The sequence below is a fragment of the Barbus barbus genome (genome assembly GCF_936440315.1).
Source record: "Barbus barbus genome assembly, chromosome: 47".
NCBI lineage: Eukaryota > Metazoa > Chordata > Actinopteri > Cypriniformes > Cyprinidae > Barbus > Barbus barbus.
The window spans coordinates 1,602,832-1,624,969 of NC_136725.1; the positions used below are offsets into that span (position 1 = coordinate 1,602,832).

At 36.8% G+C, this 22,138-nt stretch overlaps 1 protein-coding gene across 1 annotated transcript in view; it reads left to right on the plus strand.

Annotated features, from left to right (window-relative positions):
• Positions 1 to 1,709: 1,709 nt before the first annotated feature.
• Positions 1,710 to 22,138, plus strand: part of LOC306865715 (chondroitin sulfate synthase 3-like) — a 60,990-nt gene continuing 40,561 nt past the window's right edge. The window contains exons 1-2 of the mRNA XM_079410473.1: positions 1,710 to 2,933; positions 4,217 to 4,500. Of these exons, the coding sequence (XP_079266599.1) occupies positions 2,327 to 2,933; positions 4,217 to 4,500 (891 nt within the window). The 5' untranslated portion in view covers positions 1,710 to 2,326. The remainder of the gene's footprint in view (positions 2,934 to 4,216; positions 4,501 to 22,138) is intronic.

A 22,138-nucleotide genomic window follows, 5' to 3' on the forward strand; every position in this document is an offset into this window, starting at 1 on the left:
AAGAAACTGGTAATGTCATAGTGGTATCATCTACTGTAATCGAATCTATACCTGTGGAACCGACAGAACACGCGGTGTTCATCTAATAAAGATCTTCATAGCTAGCAACCCAAAGCCTTTGCAGTCAGATTTGCTTTCAATTGACTGTAGATCCAAAGCCATGTCTTCAACGCTCTTGATGTTCTTAAACTTTCTGTTACAACTCTGAGTGAGAACCGCTTCAGACAACTCAGCGCGTGCCGCAGTGAACTGAACGAATCATTCAAACTGATTCGCGAACCGATTCACTGGTTTGCCAACTGGTTTGATCAAGTCTTCGAACAGAATTGACTCAAAAGAATGAATCATTCGCGAATGGGCATCGTTCATTGCCCAGAGAAAAGTAGACGGCGCGTTTGGAATAAACTGAAGCATTTTTAACTTGTATTGCATTAAGATAAAGTAACGAGATGAGCGTCGCCTACAGTAACGAAGTAAAAGTACCGTTTTTTCACTAAAAATGTAGGCTACTTGAGTGAGAGTAAAAGTACCCATTTTTAAATATACTCTAAAAGTATTAGTTACCCAAAAAATGTACTACTCAAGTAAATGTAATGAAGTTAATGTAACTCGTTACTATACCCACCTCTGCGTTTGAGTAAACCGATTGCCTTAAACCAAGTTTTAAAACTAAAAGTTATGAGTGCTCTGAACTTATTTCAGTTGAGTTCACTAAAATAAGATATACATTGCAATTAAGTGATTAATTGAGTGATAATTCTGCATTAGTGATGAACAAGCAGAATCACTGAAGAAAAAGAAACACAAGAACAACAACTAACTGTAGTCACAGCCTTAGATAAAATCAACTGAAATAAAAATTCATTAAATCTCTCAAGATCTGATTAAATAACCCCACAAACAGCATCCCCAGCTCCACTTATTAATAACCAGACTGACTTTATTTCTGTCAGACATCTACAGAAGATCTTATTGAGAATTAACTATGGTTTAGATGTTGTTTAATTTGAAGTAACCATGTTAGAGATCAGTGTCTGCTTTAGTTGGGCTCTTGATTTCTGTGTTAGTTTTTTTTTTTCTCTGGATGTTGTAATTGTGTGTTCCTTGAACATTTATTGCAACTCAAAAGCCCAGAGAAGACAATCAGTAGTAATTGTGTCTAGTCTCTGATTCAGTGGATGCTGTATTGATTAGTAAAACATGTATATATAGGCTACTCACACATACAGAAATAATTAGTAATAACATATTTTTAAGGAAAAAGAAAAACCATTAAATCCTTGTTAAAACCATAAATCCTAATGGAATAGGCCTTATGTCCCAAAACACTACTGAAAGACTTTCTCTTTTTTAATGGTTTTAATCTTTCAATGTTTCTCTTTTCAGCAGGGCTGGGAATTGCCATTGCCCAAATGTTCTGAGTCATTAGGTGCAATGCTGTGACTCAGTCATGTGTGATTTATTGGTGATATGTCAAAGAACAGATTTTGTTCATATTTTTAAAAACATCACTCACAATGCTTTAATTTGTCACTGTTTTCCTGGCTATTGGCCAGTTGTCCGTTGACTCAAACATGTATGTAGCCCATGTTTATGTTAAATATCCAGGGTCAGTACACCGATGAAGCCCAGAGCAGTAAAATTCCTGCCTTGTTTGGATTTCCCAGCTAACGTCAGTATGAAAAGAGAAAGCGCAGCTGCTTCGCTCCGCCCCGTGACTGGAGCGTTTGTCCCGTTACATCAGTGCGCCCAGAGGCTTAAACCCAGAGAAACTAGAATGCTTGAAAGACAAGGGGGAAAAGTTCCGTTTCCTCTCGTCAAATTGTGAGGAAAATGGCGAGTCTGTGGAGACTAAAGCGACTGAATAATAAGGAGAAGGGTTATGTGAATGGAGTATATCTTTGTAGTGAGGTGAGGAAACATTGTCTTCAGTGGAGGACGGCACAGCGCGAGCCTTCATTGCATGGAAAAGGGAGCGTCAACTTTATAGACGCTTCAGCGTGACGCGTTTTCACTTCAGTAATGTGGATTGTAGGCGCCCTTGGCAGCTACCGAAAAAGCTGTCTTTATCGAGCAAGACAGAAGTGACCAGCGAGCTTCAATATCATCATTTGGATGAGTTTAACCGATGCATATTCTGATCGATACATCTGAAATATGTTTATCACGTATAACGGGACAACACTCATCTTCGGGTCGCGCTACGTGTACGCGAACGCACTTTGTAGATGTTAGATAATCACAGTCGTTAGTCATTTGACTCCAGCATGCACATGTCTGTTTGATGAATTGTTGTGTATGAGTGATCTGCTTTACTGACTGCGCGATGGCGCTCAGGTCCAGAAGACCATTGGTGAGTGTCATCGTGGGGGTTTTTCTTGGTTTCACAGCCGCATCGTGGCTGGTTGTGCCCCGAGTTGTGGAGATCAGTGTGACGAACAGAAGGTCTTCAGTGTGCACATATTACAGTAGCGGCAGGGCTCAGGCTAAAGTTTCAGACACCGCCCACAGTACCTCATCTACCATTGGCAGACACAAGCATCTGCAGCCACTCTTCTCCAGCCAGGAAGGCAGTGATGAAGGTGAAGAGGAGCTGTATAGGACAGGGAACAGTAGTGATGGAGCGGCTCCTGTACCTCCAGCTAGCTTCTTGTATGTGGGGGTCATGACAGCTCAGAAGTATCTGGCCTCCAGGGCTGTGGCTGCCTACAGGACATGGACCCCCAACATCCCTGGGCGTGTGGAGTTCTTCTCCAGTGAGGGCTCTGAGAAGGTGCCCCTGCCAATTCCAATGCCTGTCATCCCGCTGTCAGGAGTGGATGATTCATACCCTCCACAGAAGAAATCTTTCATGATGCTGAAGTACATGCACGACCATTATTTGGATAAATACGAGTGGTTTATGAGGGCTGATGACGATGTCTACATTAGAGGTGAATAATAGGGATATGATTAAAAAGGGGACCTTGTTGAAACATTTTGATGAGTAGTAGAGCTTGAAAAATATTTCTATGACCAACAGCCTTTGAAATATGGGCAATAACTTAAACTGCCTTTTCCTGGGAAATTAGAGAAAGTACAAAGTTTTGGAAACCTGTTGTAGGACCTTTTAATTTTTTTGCTTTGTGAATTTGCATTTGCATTGTGCATGTTATTTTCTTGACAGTTCAGCTTCCCCCAATACTTATTACTGTAATGCATCCAGACATTTTACATTCGTTTTTTGGTGATTCTCATTTGAGTTTAACAGCAAACTTTATGACTCTAAACACTTCATTTAAAAAACTATTTTTTTAATATACTAGTGTAATGACTCTGGTAAAAAAAATAAAAACCTATGCCATAATTTATTCAAAATACTACTAAGTATACTTCAAATCTATTATCATATTTATTGACATAATTTTATTTGGAGTAATTTCTTCATTGCACAATGCACATTTCTTAATATTGTGTTTTAATATCACTATTAATAAGGATTGTATGATCTCTGTATAATATCAGTCTTTAAATGCAAGTGCACCTGAAGTATACTTGCAATAGTTCCACTTTAGCACAATCAAATATAGTTATATATTTGGAATTTAGCACTACCTTAGCACTATTAAAGTGCATTAAGCACAAGCTTAGCTGTTCCAATTTAGCAGACTTTAAGTGTAGCAGTTTAGTGTGTACAAAAAAGTACAATTGCAGGCTATTTTTATTAAGCACATAAATCTGTAAATGTATTAGTAGTGTAGTTAACACAAAATATATTTGAAATATGTTTTAGTATTTTTTTCACTAGGGCAGAATTGGAGGGTAAATACAAATAACTACATAATAATACAAATATATTGGTCAGTCAACAAATTTGTTACAGTCAGTCCTTTTTCCCCCTCATCAAAATGGTTTTACACAAAGATATGAATAGTACGTATGAAGATAGAAGTAGATATGAAGAATGCATTTCATGCAAAAATACATGATCAGTATCAGTAGCAAATAATTTTACATGGAGCAGGTGAGGTAAAGGTAACCTAATGCACTACCTATATTGTATATTTCATTTTATGAAAAATGTTACATTAAAAAGTACATTATTAAATATGAATATTAGTATGTACAAGCACATTAGTCATCAATTACTCACCATGCAGAATTGATATAAATGGCAAATATTTGTTTGATGTTCTGTTTCTCTTAATCTTATGGTTTTCTCTAATGCTTCCTGTAGGGGAGAAGTTGGAATTGTTTCTTCGCTCTCTCAACAGCAGTAAACCGCTGTATCTGGGTCAGACGGGGCTTGGTACCACAGAGGAGCTGGGTAAACTGGCCCTGGAGCCTGGAGAGAACTTCTGTATGGGTGGACCAGGGATGATCTTCAGCCGAGAAGTTCTCCGCAGGATGGTGCCACATATCGGGTCCTGTCTTAGAGAGATGTACACTACTCATGAAGACGTGGAGATAGGACGCTGCGTCAGGCGTTTTGGAGGGACACAGTGCGTCTGGTCATACGAGGTAATGTCGGTTAATGTCCTTCTGTGGTATTTGGGTTGAATGGGTTGAAGTGCTCACTTTTAGATTCTGTAGTGTTCAGGTTTATTTTAACCTCTTATTATATTTGCTGTTTTGCTTCAAACTAAAAGAACATTATTACATTATATCTCTTGCACAATTACATTTTAGGCATAAATATATGCTGGTCAGGATCATATTTGTTGTTACATGCACCATTGTAATGTGACTAGATGTCTTTTCTAAATCAGTTGTCAAATTATAGTCTTCCATCTGTCATTTTAGCCAAAACTGCATGTACACACATAGTGCTGTGCTGATGGAATAGTTGTGCCTTTCTGTAATATTGGTGGTTTACCATGGGACAAAGGATTTTTTTAACATGGTATGTGTAATTTCTTTTGACTGTACGAAAGCATAAAAAACATAATAATGTTTGTAAATATTTAGGAAACATGCTAAATTCACATTTCTCCGAAAAACAACGCTACAGCTACCATTCTACTTTGAAATGTGCCTTTCATTTGTTTTGGTCTGTGGTTTGGCCCACTGCCAATTTACCCAATACTATTTTGACAGTTTGACAGGTTGATAGTTGGTGGAAAACACAGTGTATTGCAGCCATGGAAGCCAGCAAATCAGCAGGTGTGTCTGAGCATGGCTGTGTTCGAAATGGCATTCTTGCTTACTGCTTACTGCTCAGCACACAGTGCATACTGCCTACTATTTTTTAAAGAGTAGTGTGTGAAACAGTATACAATAAGCAACAAATGTTTCAGAGTCACATGACAAACACTGAACATTATGCTGCGTTCACGCCATGTTGTAATTACCGCAATCCAAGATGGCAACACGTGATGTTCAACTCATGCTGTTCACGTTCTCGGACTTTGGATTATCCGTTTCTATAGCGACAGTCAACAAAATGAACCCGCGACCACGTGAAAGAATGTTACTGGCAGCTGTAAACAAATAACTTAAATACAACATTACATTTGTATGCTACTACTAAATATTGCAGAACACAGAGAGAGTGTCAGGTAAAAATAATTACTAACTGTTTGTTTGTTATTATTAACCTAAGCAAACAACAACAAAATAATAACAGTATGAACATTTACATATTGTTTTTAAATTATAGTACATAGTATCTATATATGTATCTATTTTCCCCTTTTTCAGAGTAGTAATAGCTTTCTTTGAAAGCGCCTCCATTTTTCTCTGGTTCCACGTGAGGTGCAGCGGTCACATGGTACAAGCCGTAGTTGTCAGAAAACTCTCAGTTCAATGCTTTTAACAAGTTGGTAATTACGATATGGTTTGAACCCACCTTTAATTCAGTGATATTACACTAAGTGCAAATAATGATAAATTCAGTTTACTCTAAAATAGCAGCATTTTCTTTAGCAACAGGTGTGTAAATAGTAGTTAGGTGGCAGATATTTATACTTCAGTACTGCAGTACATTATAAAACAGTATGCAATAATATATTGCATGTTCCCGTGACAACGCAGCACAATGTCCATCAGCAGGTGTTGCTATTTTAATGTCATAAATGTCTTTTTATTGTTGTTAGCATAACTATTGCAAATGAACACACATTTTCTATTTTAAAACGTTGTAAAACATTTTTTGCGATATAATATATAAAAACGAATATGCCTATAACTTTTTAAAATATAAAATGTATATTTTTTTTATGCCGGTGTCCATCAGCGAATCTGCTGACGGACACTGTGCTGCGTTGTCATGGGAACATCCCATCTGAAGATAATGAGGAAATTACCTCTCTCCCTTTGCCAAGTGCATTCCGACTAAATAATGGCACGCACGTGCCCTGCTCACTCCAAAGTCCCCACTCCAAGGAGATTGGGATGATCACTTCCATTTGGAATTTGCCCCGTGATCGTGTACCGTTTCACCCCTAATTTGTAGTATACGTAGCATGAAAGAAATATATTTCAAATATATTTAAGTATATTTATTTTTCACTAGGGTGACTTAGAACAAATTTACTAAACCAGAACCCTTAGGAAAGCTGAGAAAATAATTCTAGGTCAGAAGCATACACTTTGTTAAGTTAGAGTTGCAACACTGTAAAAAGTGATAAGTTAACTTAACTTAAAAAAATTGAGGAAACCCGTTGCCTTAAAATTTTTTAAGTAAATAATAATAAAAAAAAATAAGTTAAGTGAACTTGACAATTCACTTAACGGATGTTTTTTAATTATTATTTACTTAATAATTTTAAGGCAACGGGTATACTGTCAGGCCACAGGTTTAGTATGGCAGTTCTGTCAAATCCACAAGTGATCAAGTTATTGAATGATATTGTTACACCCACTAGCTGAAGTGCCCTATGATCTTCATCAGATGGCACTCTTCCTACTCTTTAGCTTCTCCAAAACTACATTTCTCAGAATCCTATCCATGAACACTTTATGGCCTGATTACCTCCACTTGTGTTTGGTTTGCATACTACGGTTTGCCTAAAGGGAAGGGAAGGGAAGGGAAGGGAAAAGTCCACAATATCTTAAGTCTTTGCAACGTGTGTTGTGTGTGCAGCTTACAGTATATAGTCTCACTGATGGGTAACAGGTGTGACCGTAATCAGTTCCTAGGTAGGGGATTATGGGAAAAATTGAGTCCAGGAAGATACAGAGATAGAGGTCTCTGGAGGTGTGAGGGAGGAATGCCAGGGACCAATTCATAACAGAAACATGATTATTTTATTATTATTTATTTTATGTTTTGTAAATGTCTGTGTTAATAAATAATTAGAAACTTAGGGCCTGTTTACACCTGGTCACTTCATGCATTTTCTCTGATCGGATATCTATCTGATTTGTTAAAACGTTTCCATTTACACTTGGCCACATAAATGTGTCTTCGCAAAACAGATATAAATCCATTCTTCAATTCCAGTGCTATATGCAAATTTAACAGAGTTCACGTCAATGAAAGCAATGAAAGCTGCATTTTATTAATTATCAGCTAATTTCAATATCAGAGACCGCAACAGAAGAGAGCACGGCATCAGCACTGGAAAGATAGGCTAGTCTCACTACTTATAACAAAGACGATTGTGTGTTGAGCGTCTGCGATTTACTTTCAGATTCATTCCCCACAGTTTGCGCGGCGGCTTGCTGAAGAGATACTCAGCTACTCATCCACGGCGAAGCGTGTTGGATTAGCGCTGTCATATCTGATTATAACATGTCATATAGCCTATAAAAGCTCTCACGCGTTTATTATTTTAATATTTTGGGAGGAGTAAAATTAGCATATGTGGTTTCAACAACTAGATGCATTTACTCTTGTCCAGTTTTGTCTGAAATGCAGCCCAGACCACCTCCTGAAGTAGTTTGAGCGATCGGATTTATATTTGTCTCGAATGCATTTCGGAGGGCATTTACACCTGGTCTTTTCGCGATCGGATAGCTTTCCGATCAGACAAATCACATGAAGTGACCAGGTGTAAACAGCCCCTTACTTTCTGCTAATATCTGGAGAGACTGCCAGTGGGAGGGAAGTCAGTCTTAAAATCAGACTTTAACTTTAACTTTGTAACTTTAAATCAGAATTGAATCATATCAGTCAGCGTATGTAGTAAAATGCTTCTTACTGCAAACACATTGGACTGAGACAGGGTTTGCGATGACCGGAGCCGCTGCTGTCTCTTGCTGTAGGCTGGTACTGATATAAGGCTTGATCATCACAGCACCATTGATGCGTCAGGGGTCGCTAGAGCCTGACGGGTCCCTCTGAGAGATTGTTTATCATGCAGCTCAGGACAGGAACTGACACAGAATTATTATGTCACTGATTCATTGAGTTGCAGTTAAACGTATTCAGCACCTCAGAGACACAAACAGTGACACACAGCACAAACTCGCACCATTACTTAAGTACTGTACTGTTAGTGTACATAATGATTCAAATATTCATGTGACATGATATTTCTGCATGAATGCTTTGCATGAAGTGCAGATAGATTTTGTTTAAAAATAAATAAAAATGAAAGTAATTCTGATGTCAATGTATGATCTATTATAGGCTCTGGCTAATTATGTGTTTATGCCCCAAAATGCTTCAATGCAGAATTCCTCCCTGAAGACCTTCACTCCAGAGGCTTGATGTTGTGGGGGTTGTACCCACAAATTGTTTACACTGAGCAAAATAAATATGAATATTTAGAGTAAAAGCTGATACATGGGATTGAGTTTCTCACATTTTTGAGAAATCTGTTTATATTTTCAAGAGAAGTGAAAGGTATGTTGAACAGAATTTACATTGAGACACCAGTATAGATAAATTACTTAAAACATGCTACTGGTCTTACTGTGCATGATTAATCAGTGTGTATTATAAGCAATGGAATAAAATAATTTAAAAAAAGGTATATTTGAGTTTATATTTCAAAATTCTGACCTTATTCTCGCAATTTCAAGATTACATCTCACAATTCTGATAAGGAAAAACAACTGATCATTCTCTCTTTTCCACTTTGGCTCAGAATGAGTTTATATCCCACACTTCCACAGAATTGACAAACTCGCTGTTGTTGAGTTAAATCGAGTTATAAAGTCCAAACTAGGAGATATTAACTTGCATTTGCATGAACTAAATCAGAATTGTGCGATAAAATAGGTAAATGTTATATAAAATGTTTTAGGTTTAAATACTATTTCATGCTGTAACTGTGTAGGGCTAATACAATATGTCCCCTATAAACTGCATATGTGAATATTATGTAGACCTATTGTTTAAATCAAATTTATGCTTTAAAAAGAGAATTTTATCATAGCATGTTTCATCCATAGTCAGTCCGTTTAAGCATCTGCGTTAGCTTCAAATGGTGTCTTTGATGACAGTATTCTATAAACTTTTTTTTATCTTATTCCATGAGAAAAAAAAAATGTTCTCTTTATTTTTCTATTATTCAAAAAGTATTTACCTACAATAATGTTGTACTCACAATAATCATGGAGCTTAATTATAAAATGTAAAAATAATATTTTTTTTTGTCTTTTGGAAGCTGCATTTAAAATCCATTTGGCTAAAAAATCTCACAGGCCAATGCCCCCGCCTTTTTATATTGGAACGAGGCCTCAGGGAATATGCTTTAGTATGATAGAGATTGTCATTATAAAATGACTGCAAATTTCCATGCGATTATGTCAGTAAAATATATTCACATATGATACATCTTAGTTATATCTTAGTGTATATAGTCTTAGTGTATATACACTATATTGCCAAAAGTATTGGCACCCCCTTCTAATTAACATGTTTGACTACTTTAGTAATTTCTATGAGTACAAATCTTAATGTTTAAGCATATAATAATATTTTAGAGAATTGTGTTCTTCTAATTTTATAGCAACAGTTTGGACAGAACCCTTTTCTATTCTAACATGACAGTGTCTCTGTGTATAAGACACGGTTCAAAAAGACATGATTCAATCAATGTGGAAGAACTTGACTGGTCTGCAGAAAGCCAAGTCCTGATCCCAGCTGAACACCTCTGGTGTGACTTTGTATGTAGACCTTGAGCCAAAAACTCATCACCAAACACCAATGACTTGTACATAAGGTTACTGTCATTTTAGACATGTCCCAAACTGTTGCAACAGAGATGGAAATACTGTTTTTATATACATGAATTATATTTCCATCTTTGTTGCCACAGTTTTGTTAGTGCCTTTTTCTCTTCTAAAGAAGGGGGCGTCCCAATACTTTTGTCCTTATAGTGTCTATACAAGTCATTGGTGTTTGGTGTTTTTGGCTCAAGGTCTACATACAAAGTCACACCAGAGGTGTTCAGCTGGGATCAGGACTTGTCTTTCTGCAGACCAGTCAAGTTCTTCCACACCGACTCAATCAATCATGTCTTTCTGAACCGTGTCTTATACACAGAGACACTGTCATGTTAGAATAGAAAAGGGTTCTGTCCAAACTGTTGCTATAAAATTAGAAGCACACAATTCCCTAGAATATCATTATATGTTTTAACATTAAGATTTGTACTCATAGACATTACTAAAGTAGTCAAACCTGCTCATTAGAAGGGGGTGACCCAATACTTTTGGCAACATAGTTATCAGGGTTGTTCAATTAAGGTTTCAATAGGTCCAGTCTCTATTTTATATCCCATTGGAAGCCTGGACAGTACTTTTTTCAGAATAATTATAAATTTCCATATGAACAGCAGTAGTCCTTTGTAAAACAATTGAAAATACTCATCACAGATAAGTATTGGGGCCAAAGCAGTGTGGTGTCTGAGAATGTTTCTCTAAAAATCTTAAAATATTTAATCAGTTCAGCCAAAGTGGATATGAATATTTAAATGTTAGATCAGAAGTAATATAGACACTATTGGAAGAGAGCTGAACTGGATGATGACATCACTGAATCATCAATGAACTGACTTTAGCTGGAAAATATACATTGATGATGGACAACTTTATTGTCTTCTTGTATTATTGACAAACTGTTTTCCTGTTGGAACTGTAAAGCTGCTTTGACACAATCAGTAGGCCTATTGTATAAAGCAGAAGGCAACAGCCACCAGTTAGGCTTTATTTCACTAGATTTGTAGTGAGACCCATTTTTGTAAGCATGTTTTCACTGAAGCTGGAGTTTTCCTTCAAAATAAAAGCTTAAAAGTGCAGTATGAATTGCTGACAGCTAGCGGATTAAATGCAGTATCAAAATATCTCTTTCAAGTGTAGAAATTAGGAAAGGACTATTGTAATTTCCCTCCTGTAGTGTACAGCAAAAATAATATACCTGTGAAATATGTCTTAGGACAACTTTGATTAACTTTTTTGATCCATTTAAAATGTTGACTACTATATACACTAAGATCATTTTGTTTATAAAAACGTTACTAGGCTAAAAAAGTTACTAGCCTACCTATAACAATTTCAGTGTCTCTTTTGCACATTCATGTCAGAAATGTCAGAATTTTCCCTATTAGAACATTGTTTATTATGAAATGCTCTTAACATTCTGAAAAAAATATCCTAAATGTAGATGAAAAAAACTTTGTGTAAAGGCAAAATGGAATTAATTTGCTTACAAACTTTAGTCAACAGATAACAGCTTCTGTAACAGTTAGAAAGTATGAATCGCTTTTGCTCTGCTCACCATTGTGTCTGTTAAAATAAGCTCATTTTAATCAGTAATGTGGTGCATTTTTTGCATATTTTTCACACTTAAAAGATTCAGATCATCACACAAATTTTAATATTACAGAAAGATAATGCAAGTAAATACAAAATGCAGTTTTTAAATGATAATTTCATTTATTAAGGGAAAAAAGCTGTCCAAACCTGCCTGGCCCTACTTGAAAAATGAATTGCTCCCTCCTGTTAAATCATGAAAGAACTGTGATTAACCACATTATTTTAGTAAGCTGATTTAAATTTCACTAGCCAAACCCAGGTCTGATTACTGCCAGACCTGTTGAATCAAGAAATCACTTAAATAGAACCTGTCTGACAAAGTGAAGCATGCTTAAAGAGCAACACATCATGCAGCGATCTAAAGAAATTCAAGAACAGATGAGAAAATAGTTGACGTATCAGTCTGGAAAGGGTTATGAAGCCATTTCTAAGCCTTTGGGACTCCAGTGAACCACGGTCAGAGCCATTGTCCACAGATAGAGAAAACTTGGAACAGTGGTGAACCTTGCCAGGAGTGGCTGGCCTACCAAAATTACTCCAAGAGCGTAACGACGACTCATCCAGGAGGTCATAAAAGAACCCAGAACAACATCTAAAGAACTGCAGGCCTCACTTGCCTCAATTAAGTTCAGTGTTCATGATTCAACAATAAGAAAGAGACTGGGCAAAAACGGCATCCATGGGAGAGTTCCAAGGCAAAAGCTACTGCTGACCAAAAAGAACACAAAGTCTCGTCTCACATTTGCCAAAAATATCTTAATTATCCCCAAGACTTTTGGGCAAATATTCTGAGGACTGATGAGACAAAAGTTGAACTTTTTGGAAGGTGTGTCCCATTTCGTCTGGCGTAAAACCAACACAGGATTTAATAAAAAGAACATCATACCAACAGTCAAACATGGTGGTGGTGGTAGTGTGATGGTCTGGGGCTGCTTTGCAGCTTCAGGATCTGGATGTCTTGCCATAATTGATGGAACCGTGAATTCTGCACTCTATCAGAAAATCCTGAAGGAGAATGTCTGGCCATCAGTTTGTGGCCTCAAGCTCACTTGGGTTATGCAGCAGGACAATGATCCGAAACACACAGCAAGTCCACTTCTGAATGGCTCAAGAAAAACAAAATTAAGGTTTTGGAGTGGCCAAGTCAAAGTCCGGGCTTAAATCTGATTGAGATGACCTTAAACAGTCCTTTCATGCTCGAAAACCCTCCAATGTGTCTGAATTAAAACAATTCTGCAAAGATGAGCGGGCCAAAATTAATCCACAGCGATGTGAAAGACTCATTGCCAGTTATCGCAAACGCTTGATTGCAGTTGTTGCTGCAAATGGTGGCACAACCAGTTATTAGATTTAGGGGGCAATTACTTTTTCATGTTGGGCCAGGCAGGTATGGACAGCTTTTTTCCCTTAATAAATGAAATCATTATTTCAAAACTGCATTTGTATTTACTCAGGTTATCTTTGTGTAATATTAAACTTTGTTTGAGGATCTGACACTTTTATGTGTGTAAAATATGCAAAAAATAAAAAAAAAACAGTAAGGGGGCAAAAACCTTTTCACAGCACTGTATACTCATAGGAGTAAAACTGTATTCATACTGTAAACAGCTTCGGGGTGCAGTGTGAATATGACTCTTCTGGTAAATGTATCGTCCTAGAACATTTCGCTTCCTGCCTCTAGTGAAATGGCTCTGTGAAATGTAATTACTTTCTCTTTTCTCATTCACTCTGTGTAACGAGACCCAGCCTCTATCACCAGGAATATTAGATTGAGATGTGCTGCACCTCTCTCCATCACATACAGTAGTTTGATATCAAAATATTCAAGAAAGTCAATTCTTCTATCAACCCAAGAGGCAGACAGAGGAAGGGGAATAGCAGTAAGTGAAGGAGCCGAAGTGATGGTAAACAGATGATAACAGTGGTAAATTATTGCTTCACTACATCGTCGATGTCCCATAATGTTATAAACCTTTAAATGGAGACATTCCCTTATTTCTAACTTACTCAAATGTTTCAGCACAATGAGGAACTTTTTCACAACTGATGAGGACTAAAAAGACATCCAACTGAAGTACAGGTTAGATGTGAATACAGAGAGATCTTTTAACTGGCCATTTCTTCTGGTATGAGAGTGTAGGCAAAACAACAGCAGTTGGTCTGTCTGTTGTCAGACTAAGAAAAATAAACTAGATTGCTCCTCATAAATAATATTTTGTTCTATCTAGAGAAAGTGAAAATGTCCATGAGTATACATTGATTCTATTCCAAATGTAGTTTTACACTGAACATTCACAATGAGTATTCGTGCTTGTTGTGAATAGGCCTTGATGGTGGAAAAATAAGGATCGTGTAAATTAGTGGAACTCAAGTGCATGTGAGCAAAAAGTCAAACATCATTGAAACATGAACATCTGTGAACAGCTCATTATGTGTTTTATCTTTGACTCTCTTTGAAGCTCTGAGGAAGTGCTTCCTGCTCACCTGTGAAGAGTTCTCAGTGGATCTATTTATGTAGTTGAGTAACACAGATGGGCAGCATTCAGTATCTCCAGATATTCATTCCAGTGTCCTGAACCGTTCCAGGAGAACTCATGCTGGAAAAATACCAGAGCTTCTGTCACGGAAATATCAAAGCTTTCCTTATTTTACATCTTGCTGCCCAGAGCAAACTGTGTGACGTGAAAGCTAATGAAGTTACATCTGCAGGCAAGGTCGAACAAATGGAGTTAAGATGTAGAACTCACCAATGTCCTGGGAAGCTGTGTCTTCATCTGGAATTGACAGGAGCTTTGCCATAAACATTGTCCATGATTTCTGCAATGCGCAGGTGTAGCTTGACGTCTTAGCTTGGGGTCAGTGTGGCACGGTAGGAAACCACCCCATTTTTAACATTTGTTTTGGTGCATATGCACATACACAGAGACAGAGTGGGAGACCACTGGGTGATCTCAAGATGCAGTAAATAAAACGGCATCAGCTTACCCATTGTAGAGGTTTTTTTTTTTTGACTGCACTTCTCTTTTCAAGTAGGGTTCAGAAAGTAACAATGCCATTCAAATTCCCCAATAATCCGTTTTATTTTTTATTTTTATTCATAAATTGCGCATAATCCTGTCAGACCTGTAACATTGTAATTAATACAGCCAATGATGTAATTTGTTCACACTTGAGTGCCTAGTACCTTTGTTTGCCAGTTCCAAATATGTATTTGATTTAAAATCAAACACTGTTATGTTGTGATTCATTTCAGAGCTACTTGGTTTTGATCTAGAACTCTTTACTGAAGGATTATTACTGCTGTATATTACCAGACATTTGAGCAGGATTTTCTGTTTTTAGAGAACTTAAAGTGGTGATAATTGAAATGTGTTCTTTACCGGGCCTGGTTCCTCATATTAGGTTCAGTGGTTTAATAGCAGTAATATGTCTCCACGTGAGGTTCTGGAGTTACAACAATAAAATAAAATTAACCATTTTCAGCTTGCTTAGACAAAACACATACGGAAATGTAAAATGTGACATATGTTTCTCTATTTCGCGAATGGTGTTGTCATACACTATATGTTGTCTTATAAGGCAATATGTTATTATAACATATATACTCAGAATATTTGAAGTTGTAAGTTTATACCATATATGAAGTACCCATAGTAAAGTAGTACACATATTGTATTTATATATATATATATTAAAAAATATTTACATGATTAATTTTATGATTTAAGATCCTTTATGTGAACAATATGTGTAATTTATATATGCAAATTGATTTAAATAACATTCAATATGCTTTTATATGATTTATGATTTTTTTAGTAGTTTGCAGTTTACACCATATTGTACCCATAGTAAAATTAGTATATACCTATATTAAAAATATTTATGATGCCTTTATGGTAATGCCTTTTTATGGTAAGTTAAGACCACATATGTGAACAATATACAATAACATTCACAGACACAGTTTAATTAATTAATGCATCCCTACTTTTTATTTATTGTTCCGAAACTTGCCAAGTTCTGTGACAATCTTTCGCTTTTTTATCACTGGATTCTGTTATTCCACCCATGTTTTCCACATTCTAGATACATTCACTGTGCTTCACATTAGCGCTGCACCAGAACCATTTTCAGAAAGTTGTGAATTTCACACAGTTCTGGCATTTTTTAGAAAACAGAACAGCTTCTGCATAAAGAACTGGCAGTGGCTGAACTTGCATCTGGAATTGTTTCCCTTCGCACTTATGTGAGAAAGGCCTAAGGACAGATCGTCAGTACCTCATTGTTTCACCTGCTTCATCTACATAATTTAGATGAACTGGTCTTACACTCACTGTAATGATTTTGCTCATCTAGATGAGGCCACACCAGAAGTGTGATGTATGCAGGTCACAAGGCAGAGAACAGTCATCCACCATGAAGTACTGATGTTCTTTTACCCTCATGTCACCCATGAAAATTCTGCTTGCTGATGTAGGGGGATTAAGTTGGTTGATTGTATTTCACAATGTGTATTTACTAATAATATTACGTAATTTGTCTCATGTTGAGGGTATAAGGAACTGAGTTTGACTTGGGATGCAGATATAAATAGTATACAATAGTAACGTGTAAAATCTTTTTGTATTTTGCATTTTTGGACATTCCCAAAGGCAATGATATAGTTATGTTTGTATATGTTTATGTAGTATATGTTTATGCATATCCATTTTTCAGGCATTATATTTATCCAATGTTGATTCAGTAATGTATTTGACCATTAAATTGCAATGCATAGATATATGCCCCCTTCCTTCTAAGTTTCCAAGTTATTTCCTCTAATTTTGAAAAGATGGTATACAGCTTATCTGTTCCTCTTTTGATGACGTGCAACTTTTTAACTGTAAATATAAAAAAAGAAAAAAAAAATAGAAAGTTGTTTGGGGATTGAATATTTCTGGCATAAATGAAGGAAAGTAAAACTCCATCTTCATATAAATCCATAATTTTCAGAATGCCTCTTGTATTCCATAACTTAAAGTCTCCATCTTTATTACCTGGTATAAACAATGCTGCCCAGTCTATAGTCCTGAGCTGCTAAATGCTCTGTTCAGAAATGAGTAATGCTGTTTCTTTCCATGTTTGGAGTGTTTGTCATATGCAATTTTTATATGCAACAGCTTAGATGAAGGGAGTTGGACACAGTTGTCACAGGTTGGTACAAACACACACACAAGGAGATTTGATGTAATGATCCAAATGCATTTATTATCTCTTTATTAAACAAAACAAAACTCTAGAAAGCAGGGGAACAGGAAAAAAACTCAAACCAAACCCCAAAATCAAATCAAGATTTATTTATAAAGCAAATTAAAAGCCACAGATTGTACCATAATATTAAAATAGAATACAATAAAATACAAATAAAAATAGACAGCATGTTAGGAGATAGGGTATGCATCAAATCCACTTTTTCCATTAGATATTGATCAGTAATTTAAATATAAAAACCGCTGCAACCCAAATTTGTCATTATACAATGCCTTGCAAATGTATTCATACCCCTTCATTTATTTCAAGTTTTATCTTGCTGCCTTATGTTAAACTGCTTTAAATGACTTTTTTCCACACCCATCTACACTCCATACACTATAATGGTAAAGAAAAAAAAAAAAAAGGTTTTTAACATCTTTGCAAATTTATTAAAAATAAAAAATTTGGAAAGTTGGAATTTAGCTCAGGAGCATTCATATTGCTTGTAGGTGTTACTAGACTTTGAGTGAAGGTAACCTGTGGCAAATTCAATTGAATGTGTATGATTTGGAAAGGCACACACGTCTTAATAAAAGGTCCAACAGCTGATAATGCATATCAGAGCAAAAACCAAGCCCCGGGGTCAAAAGAACAGTCTGTAGAGCTCAGAAACAGGTCTGTGTCAAGCCACACACCTGGGGAAGAGTTCAGAAAACAATTCTGCTTCATTGAAGGGTCACAGAAGCATGTAGTCTCTGTTGCCCTTAAGCCCGGTAAACACCAAGCCAACGCCGACGAACTAGTGGCGACAAAAGCAGACTGCGGGGTCGGCCGACTTTTGCCGACTTCGGCAGCGTCTGGGTCCAAAGTTGCCCTGACACACCAAGCCGACGCTCGACACCCGATGGCCAAGTAGCACGTCCTTCTGCGCCTGCGTAAAGAAGAAATTCCTTTCCGTACCAGCAGGTGGCAGTAGTCTGTGTTTGTTACTCAAAGCTGGAAACCGGAAGAGCTAAAGGGATACAAAACAAACAAAGGTGCCTGAAATCAGATCAGAATCTCGCTCACCACAGATGGAATCTTGATATTTCGAAAATGTCTGACACGTTGCAAATGGCACTTGGGGACATACAGTGGAACGAAATGTCGTGCCTCGCAAGACCACGGTGCTACATAAATACAGACATACAACAATGAAGTAAAAAACGCTATAAACCTATACACAACTAACCTACTGACAGATTTAACTATAAGTATACTATATGTAAGTATTTACCCTGAACAAACTAAAAAATAAAAGATAAAAAATACAAACTATACGAATGCTTCACATAAATATTTACCCTATACAAACTAAAAAATAAATAAAATGAAGGGGAGAGGGGCATCGATGATCTTTGCAGCTGTGTTCACTGTCCGCTGGAGGGTCTTGCGGTCAGCAGCACTGCAGTTCCCGTACCAGACAGTGATGCAGCTGGTCAGCACACTCTCAATGGTGCCTCTGTAGAATGTGGTGAGGATGGGTGGAGGGAGACTTGCTCTTTTCAGTCGGTGGAGAAGAAAAGTTCATTGCACCAAAATATGAACAAAATATGGCCTTAATGAAAACCCAGTCCAGAGCATTCAGAACCTCAGACTGGGCAGAAGGTTTACCTTCCAACAGGACAATGGACCTAAATACACAGCAAGAGACAACTTTTATAGACAACTCTGTGAATGTCCTTGAGTGGCCCAACAACAGCCTGAGCTTGAGCCCAATCAAATATTTCTGGAGAAACCTGAACATGTGCGTCTGCCCCCTTCCAACCTGACAGAGCTTGAGACGTAGAGGTGAGGAGAAGAATAGCAGATAATTGCCAAATGCTGATGAGCAAAGCTTGTCGCATCAAACAAAAAAGACTTAAGGCTGTAAAGGTGCTTCAGATAAATCATCTCATCGCCATCTCTGTTGAAAACCTGGTATTGCAGCCAGGTGCAGAATTATCTTTATTACGTGGGCTGAACTCTGGCACCGCTTCAGCGTGGATGAATCTAATGTTTTGAGGTGAATGTGTAGCTGTCACCACACCTAAATTGTGAATCAAACACTTAGTTATCACAGATTGTAGCCTACGTCTTGGAACATATGACCCAAATCAGAGTTTTCACCGTATATTGTCATCTGAACAAGTAAGTAACAAGTCTGCCACGTTTGTTCCCAACTGAGGAAAAAAACATTACAATAAATCGCACTACCAACAGTGATTAAATCAAATGATCGTTTAGCTCCGTGTAAAGTATTATTATTATTGTTCTACTTTATTCTCAAATTATTAATGTTAACAACATCAGCATTGCATGACAATGAGTATAGTGTGTATCAGATTTCAATTTCTGTACAGTCTAATCTAATTGTCATGCCATTCGAATTTCATATTAAGAAATTATTTTAACCCCAAAAGCAAACTATGCTCCCTTCGAAATGGTTTTCGTTAGAATACAAATCTTGTGTAATCAGAAGCGTTTAAAACTGGAATATAATTTAATTTCATTCACACGTGTTTCATAAACACATAATCCTTTCTGGATCACAATCCGCCATCAAAATGATAAGTTTAATTATTCTTGTTGCTGTGAGAAAAGGCTATAAATGATCCGCCGCCTGCAGGATTCTTACATGCGATAGCCTACTAGCTGGGACAACTTCTTTATGTTTACAGACGTGACGTAATGACGCAATGCCATGCTCGAATCTTTACTTTACTTTTAGTCATTTAGCAGACACTTTTATCCAAATAAGAAAAAGTAACCAAAACTAAGTCAAAACTCTGTAAATACTATATACACACACACACATTTAAGAAAATCAAGAAATTAAATAAAAATGACAAATGCATACAACAACATTTCAATACTAAACATTTAAATGAAAACAAAAAAGCTAAAAAAAACAATTCAAAATATTAAAACAACAAAAGGTATGAGTATAATAATGCTTCTAACATAAAACTAAGCCAAACATAAAAAAACAACTATGTGTATACAGCTACTCACATATACATATACAGGTGCTGGTCATAAAATTAGAATATCATGAAAAAGTTGATTTATTTCAGTAATACCATTCAAAAAGTGAAACTTGTATATTAGATTAATTCATTGTCTTTTGGACAACTGTCACGTCAGCAGTCTTCCCCGTGATTGTGTAGCCTACAGAACTAGACTGAGAGACCATTTAAAGGCTTTTGCAGGTGTTTTGAGTTAATTAGCTGATTAGAGTGTGGCACCAGGGGTCTTCAATATTGAACATTTTCACAATATTCTAATTTTCTGAGATACTGAATTTGGGACTTTCGTTAGTTGTCAGTTATAATCATCAAAATTAAAGGAAATAAACATTTGAAATATATCAGTCTGTGTGTAATGAATGAATCTAATATACAAGTTTCACTTTTTGAATGGTATTACTGAAATAAATCAACTTTTTCATGATATTCTAATTTTATGACCAGCACCTGTATATAAAATAAATTCAGTATATATATTATTTCATTTCCATGTAGTATGAAGTACTAAAATAACTAAAATTAAAACTAAAACTGAATACACAACCTGTACAGACATCAACACTGAGCCAAACACAGGTTTTAAAACAACAACAACAACTTACTTGCACATAGTAAGAAATGGTTATAAAAACTGAAACAGAAGTGAAACAAGTAGTAGGAAAGAGGAAAAATAAAAAGCGATACTTTCTCGAATCTCCCGCGAAAACCTACCCATACCACTGAAATTAGAAAACATTATTATAAGCAAACCATTGTGAATCGGGCTGAAGTAAGGGAATAGTTTTGAACACTGGCTGGTTATGTACTTTCTCAAATATTGATTTCGGATCATTTTTTAACATAAAAAAGTTACGGACTGCAGCTTTAAGGGTATGAATACTTATGCAATGTACTTATATCAGTTTTTTTAATTTGTAATTAATTTACAAAGTTGTGACAATTCTGTTTTTGCTTTGTCAATATGGTGTATGGAGTGTAGACTGATGTAGAAAAAAACAAATTTAAAGCAGTTAACATAAGGCAGCAACATAAAGTGTGTGTCATGGGCTGGGTTTGCTTCTCTGTCTCTCTCTCACACACACAGGATTTCACACACACACACACACACACACACACACACACACACACACACACACAGGCAGAATGCTCATTCTAGCTCTCATCTTCACCTGTTTGTCATCACAATCAGCGCTCGCGCTGCTTCGCGGTGACACCTGTTCCCACTCTGATCTAATCAGTGACTCTATTTCCAGTGGTTGTGTTTGCTGTTCTCTGTCAGATTATTGTGTGTCATGCGTACGCTATCATTTCGCCCTTCATGTCAAGGTACCATCAGCAGTCTAACCATGTCTTGTCTTGCCTAGTGTTGCTGTGCTCGCCTAAGTGTTCTCGGTGTCCAGTTGCTGCTTCCAGTAAGCCCATTGCGACGAGCTCTCTCCAAGCCGGGAGTCCTCTGAACCGGACCATCTTCAGTTGTGTTTTGTGTTTCATCCAGTTCTGTGTCACTGTACGACAGACTGCCTTGTTTTGTGTCTTCATTAAAGACTGTTTCTACTGACTGCCTGTGCCGTGGATCCTTTATATCAGGGGTCTTCAACTAAAATGGCTTGAGGTCCAGTAATGAACCCTCCCCACCAGCCGAGGTCCGGACAATTCTAAAAAACAATTGATGGTTTTTGCCAGGCCAGGGTATATGCAAGATATTTAAGCTTAATTTCAAGACATTTAAAGACCTTTTTTAAGACCTGCACAAAAATAAATTAAATAAAATGACTGTAAAAAGCATGATTTACAGTTCAGATGCAGGTTTTCACAAAAAAGTATTATATTAATTAACGTATATAAATATATTTTACTGCCTTAATTGGTTACATTTTACAACACATTATCTTCTTGTTGATCCACCAGTTCACATTTACAACTCTGCGTGTTTGCTGCTTATATGGGTTGTTTTCACATTGATCTTTGACAACAGCAGACATACTGATTGAAAATGGAAAATCATCCTCTTCCAGCGGAACGGCAGGACACAAGCCCAAGAGACAGACTCCACAAAGCAGCGCAGCAGCTGAATCTGAAACGTGCAGCGATCATATTTATTGAATGAATAGCCTTTTTAAGTTTAATCGCAATTCTTGTCTTTCAGTCCCCACATTTAAGGACTTTTA